At 39.9% G+C, this 6,000-nt stretch overlaps 1 protein-coding gene across 1 annotated transcript in view; it reads right to left on the reverse strand.

Moving 5' to 3' along the window:
* CNTNAP5 (contactin associated protein like 5) overlaps positions 1–6,000 on the reverse strand; it is a 239,298-nt gene that overhangs the window by 102,332 nt on the left and 130,966 nt on the right. Inside the window, exon 12 of the mRNA XM_009275042.1 lies at positions 228–347. Within this exon, the coding sequence (XP_009273317.1) occupies positions 228–347 (120 nt within the window). The remainder of the gene's footprint in view (positions 1–227; positions 348–6,000) is intronic.

Below are 6,000 nucleotides of genomic sequence, written 5' to 3' on the forward strand. Positions count from 1 at the left end.
TAGCAACAGTACAAGGTGAGTCTTTCAAACTTAAAGTTTAAAAATCACTTTTACATGGATCCTACTTAAGGAAACACCTCAGAGTCGAACCTCAGTTACTACCAGTTCTCTTCTTTTTCCCACTACTGAGACACCCATGATTGTGGGGTCTTCTTAGTAGTACATGAAAGACATGCCAATAATATTAGAAGCAACGTAAAGCACCAAAGACAAGGTTAGGTCATTACCTGTTATATTGCAAAAAACACGGAGTGGTCCGAGTGGTCCACTTCCATCAGAATCGATGTAGAAGAAACCTGATGTCTTCCCTTGGTGTCGGTAAGCCTCACAAGATTGTTCATAGATAGCTTAAAAAGAAAGAGGAAGATTGTATCACATAAACAAGGAGAAAACAGACAGACACATTTTATACATGAGCACTGCTTTAATCATTGTCATAACATAAACTGTTGGTTCACTGCTGATTAGCATGTGAAAGAGTTTACCGCATTTGGACCTGAGTCCACGTTCAAAATTAGGCATGTATTTAACTACTTCCTTGAACTTAATATATTCTGATTTTAAAGATACGGGTATTGGCCTTATTGTGGATTGAAGTATGTAAATACTTAAGTAAATGGATATGAACTTTCAAACATGCCACCATCTAGTTATGGAGTGATACATATATGCATCCACATAATGATATTTCAAAGACATACATACACACGTGTACATGATTTACTACCTAGGCATGCGCTCAAGCCTTGTCAATACAGAAGACAGGTATTTTTGCCAGCCTTCAGCTTCCCTGAAGGTTATTGTTAACAGGTAACTTTAAGTCCCTACCAATGTCTACTGCACAAGTGAAAACAAGGCATTGCTCCTTAGCAGAAAAGCTCAAGGTCAGATATGGTCTCCGTTCTGGGTAACAATTTTATGCTTTAGACCTTTTTTTATACAACCAACTCTTTCTCTCTACTTATCAATATTCTTCTTTTGGAGGATTAGGGCCCATAAAAATGCCAAGTGGTTAATAAAACAACCACAGCAGGTCACCAAGAGCAAGAACAGGAGGAAAAACTCCCACAGGTCAGTGCAATTCCTTGTCTTTGAAGCATGTTTTCAGGCAAGATATCATAACTTCACATGGGGCAAAGAGAAAACTTCTCCAGAGAGGCAGTTATGAGGTATCAAAAAGTCACATATATGATCCTGGAACTTGAACAACAGTAACCTTAAATCTCATTGCAGGAGGATTGATTTTTTTTTTTCCCACCTACTTAAACACTTACCTGATTATACTGACAAGGTTATTCTCTGTAACAGCTTATGATTGTTCAACTAATTGTCAGTAAATACAATAGAAAACACAGATTGACTTAACAGATAGATCAAGACTTCCTTTTTTCTTCCTATGAGATGGAGTTATTTGGAAGATACAGTAATGGAAATGCAAGCAAACAGAATTACCCCTAATCTTTAAGTAAGCTTTTGAGTGCTACCAGTAGCAGAACACACAGAAATATATTTGGACATTATCTTTGGCTGCTGCGAGGTCAAATCTGTCTTTGTCTTACCTCTTAATTTTAAGAGCACATTTAGCTACCATTTGCACATTCGTACATCATTATACAGCAAACACTGGACACTTACACAGATTAGGAGATACTCAGGGGAATTTGTGAATAACCCATTTGTTAGCCACTGCAAATCTTTTTTCCAAGCCCCTCACTCTTCAGGCAGCAGAGCAGTACAGTTAAACTTGATACGGCATAATATCTGCTGTGTCAAGGTTGTAAATACAACTGCAAAGTTCCCAGTGCCCTTCGTCTGGAAAGAACTCAAGGAGGTTTGCAGAGCGAGTGCAGGGAGAGCACTTCCTCACCACTTCTGAAATACAGTCCCAGCCTCTCCTGCAGAAAGCAGCAATTGCTCTGCACCAGCAGGAATAGTTCCTCATTCCCACTTCCGTGCACACATGGAAACACATCCCCCCTTTCCCCCTCATTCCCTGAAAGTAGTTTCTCTAATGAAACAAACTTCAGAAAGACTTAAATAGCCAGCCTGAAGTAGCTTTGTTTGACTACTATTCTGAAGAATGCTATAAGGTAGTTCATTACTCAGATTTTAATGAAATTTGGACATTTCTTCATTTCTGCCAACAAAATAGAATCACAGTTCTAGGGGCTCCCATTCCAAACTTGCCATGAATTAAGTCTTACCAGTCAATCACTTGTACCACCTGCTGAAATCTGCTTTCCCCTTGTACATTTCTCTCCTGACCAGATATCTTTAGCAGGCAGAACATCACTAAGTGCTAAATATGCACAGCATTACACTTCCCAGAGTTAAGAAGCTGCTTAAGGTACTCAGCACCTGGTGAGACAGTGCTTTAATTAGTATCCATCCTATAATAAACAGAATTAAGAAATCTTCTTCCTGTCAGTCATTAGCCTGATGTAGAAAGCACTGTAGGAGTCCAGAAGATCTCTAAATTCCCCCTCTGATCGTTGGCCAAGAGTACATATTAAATGCAAATAAAATAAAATCCCCAAACCAGAACCTATTCTTCCACTATTCACAACCTGAGGGCTAACAGAGAGTCCCTCAGTCGCCAAAGTGCTGACAAAAGCAACTGGGATATGGAGGGTCAGGAGAGAGACCGCAACAGGCGATTAAGCAAGCAATCAAGGAATCATGGTTTGATCAATTTGCAAAGTTCTCAAACTGCAGTTCCCTTAGTAAATTTGCTGTCATCACCATTACAGGACACTTTATCTTGTCTCATTAGGGAATATGCCAATTGCTTCCCCTGAACTGTTTGCTGAATATTTTTGAAGACAAAGGATGGTGCAAGGGGCAGAGACATAAAAGTAGTATGTTGTCAGTGAACTGGCACAGCTAGAAACCCATTCTTCATCACAAACTTTTTCTTACTAAGTGTTTTGCTTCTTCTTGACTGTCATTTTGGCTGGAGCCCAGATCTACTTTTTTCCAAATTAATAAGGAAAGATGTGAAGATTCAGCCATTAATAATGTGGGCAGATGCAAACAGAGATGATATACTCACCTTTAGATGGCCCCTTTGTCACTGCAACTTTGGAAAAAAAAGGCTGTATAGAGCTAGAAATCAGGCTAGGGTTGCTCAACTGGTATAAATCTGAAAGGATGCACAAGCTTCAGTGAAACTACAGTTATGTCTGCCAGAAGAAAATCCATTCTGGTATGTTTTCCTTTCAGTCATATGAGAATTCCAGCAGTAAATACTAGGGAGTAGTAGAAGAAGTGGGAAAAGGCTATAAACTTCGAGCTCTAGCACATAAAACATATTCTAACTATCATGACTTAGAGAAAAGCTGTTCTGGTGGACAGTTTATTCAGTAGCTGCACGCTGAAAGTTTCACGTCTGTATCTTAAACATTTGGTACTGCATACAAATAGTATTTGTTTTCCAGTCACTGACAGATGCCCCCACAGACATTTCAAGCACACCATCCATTCCAAGCTCTGCTCAACATCTTTGCAGGCTGAGCCGATTGCTTGTTTCAGAATGAAGTTATGCAATTCCATTTGCTGAAAAAGGCCCTATCACTCCAGTGACAACAACCTGAAGCTGTCTTTATGGTTCAATGAAAGACAAGATCTCTTTGCAATAATTCTTCTCTTTATGCAATCAGAAATATCATACAGAAGTAAAAACCTGACTGTTAAGACCCCAGAGCCTTAACTTTGAAAACTGCCTTCATATTTATGTTCTGTTTTGTGCCAGAATTCTCTGATGTAGACGGATATGTGGTCGTTTTGGGAACAGTAGGAAACCATTATTGTAGTTGTCATTAAAGAGTCACCAACCATTTATGCATGTAATAGGGCCTCACTTTCAAAAAGCAAGCACCAAGTGTAATTATGGAACTGTTGACAAATGCATACATTTTAATGTCAAACAACATCTGCAGTCATTACACCTTTTTAATAAAGAGAGGTATTCATCAGTTCATTCAGAGTAGAACCCATCAACAATTTTCAAGCATTATTTTTAAATTAAAAAAAAACCAAACCACAAACAAAAAATAGTGATTTTATTCCTTTCTGTGAAGCATTTTAATAGTGTTTATACTTTCACTCCTTCCAAGTTTGTTTTCAAATTTTAAAATGTTCACCAAAATGGGACCAAAACAACAAAAATAATGTTCTTTATAGGCTGCTCATGCAAAGCTTTGTTTCTCATTAAAATGCTTAATCAAGGACTTTTTGAAAACGTAATTTCAAAAATGAAACCTCTAAGTTGTCTTCTGTCTCAAAGAAGCAAGATCAGTTTTCCTTCTTTAACACTCCCACACTTTTTTTGGACTAATTTTGACTCATACCAGCCATTGAAGATAAAATGATAGTTTCTAGCAACATTTGTTTCACTGAGCCAGAACCACTGAAAAATCACAGTTTATGACTTTCAGCCCCTGCTGTGTTTCCTCAGGTCCTTTTGGGAACAAGCTGCACTGCCATGCAGCAATAGCACTGCAATTCCGGCCACGAAGTTCCTGCAGGCAGTCAGGATGAAGCTGTTTGCTTCATGGAGTTGCATTATGCTAGTGCTCGATGGAAAGAGATGTCAGCAGCGCACATGAACCCATGCTATCCCCCTGCAAGCATGGCTTGGACCTTACAGTCAGGTATGGCAGGTAAAAGTATTATGGTAAACTACAGCACAAGGCAAAAACCAAAGTGTAAAAGGTGTCAGAGGGGCAGATTTTGGCTGATGGGCTATTGCTGGTAACAGTGGCTATTCCAGGAAGACAAAACAAGAAACAGCTTGACTCCAAGGTCCCAGATTTAGTAAGGGAAACTGGACATCAGAAATATCTGTTTTACTTGGTCACAAAAAGACTGGATGTCTTTTATTGTCTTTTTTTTTTTTTTCTTTTTTTCCCCAGAATCACTTATAAGCTATAACAGTAGACCCTGTGCTGACATTTTTGCAGTGCTCTTTAACGAATTTTCTTAAAGGCTACTGCTGTGTTTCACAAAGAAATTTAAAATTCTCCCAGAGCTAGCTACTGAAACTGATGCAGCCTGAGAGCCTTATTCTTCATACCAAAAGCTGCTTCCATAAGTACCATATGTGCTCTTGCCTACCTGCTAGGATGAGCAGTGCTGATGGCGTTCAGGCATGCACAATACTGACAGAGTTCAAGATTCTATCTCCCAACCCCTTATAAACCTCTGTGAAACACATATAACCAATTTCTCCCTCAGGTGTCTCTTTCAGCCTTAAGTATCTCAAATTAAACTAGCTTTTCAGATCAACAACTCATCCCATCAGAGCATTCATTTTGAACACTGCTTTACTCACTTATCGTAATGACCATCTTTTCCTTCAGTTCTCACTTTTCATCTTCCCAGGTGCTTAAGAAATGGTTTGTCAAACTTTGATCAGCATTTATAAAATAAACACTTTATTCCCAGTCACATCAACATCACCCAATTCTACACGTTCTCTTATATCTCCTGGGATATAAAGACTCATAAGCTCAAAAATAAAAATTATGGATCTGAAATATACACATCCCATATTTCTTCAAGCCACACACACTACATCCCTACAGAAGCATCCTAGCAAAACTATAAACATGCACTTTGATTGATCGAGGTTCAAGCTACACTCTCCATCATTTATCAGCAGTCCTGGTAAACGGGGGAGGTCCCGGACGACTGGAGGCTTGCCAATGTGACGCCCATCTACAAGAAGGGCCGGAAGGAGGATCCGGAACTACAGGCCTGTCAGCCTGACCTCGGTGCCGGGGAAGATTATGGAGCGGTTCATCTTGAGGGCGCTCACAAGGCATGAGCGGGACAACCAGGGGATCAGGCCCAGCCAGCACGGATTCATGAGAGGCAGGTCCTGCTCGACCAACCTGATCTCCTTCTATGACCAGGTGACCCGCCTAGTGGATGAGGGAAAGACTGTGGATGTGGTCTACCTGGACTTCAATAAAGCCTTTGACACTGTCTCCCACAACA

Source organism: Aptenodytes forsteri, unplaced genomic scaffold (genome assembly GCF_000699145.1).
Source record: "Aptenodytes forsteri isolate BGI_AS27 unplaced genomic scaffold, ASM69914v1 Scaffold255, whole genome shotgun sequence".
NCBI lineage: Eukaryota > Metazoa > Chordata > Aves > Sphenisciformes > Spheniscidae > Aptenodytes > Aptenodytes forsteri.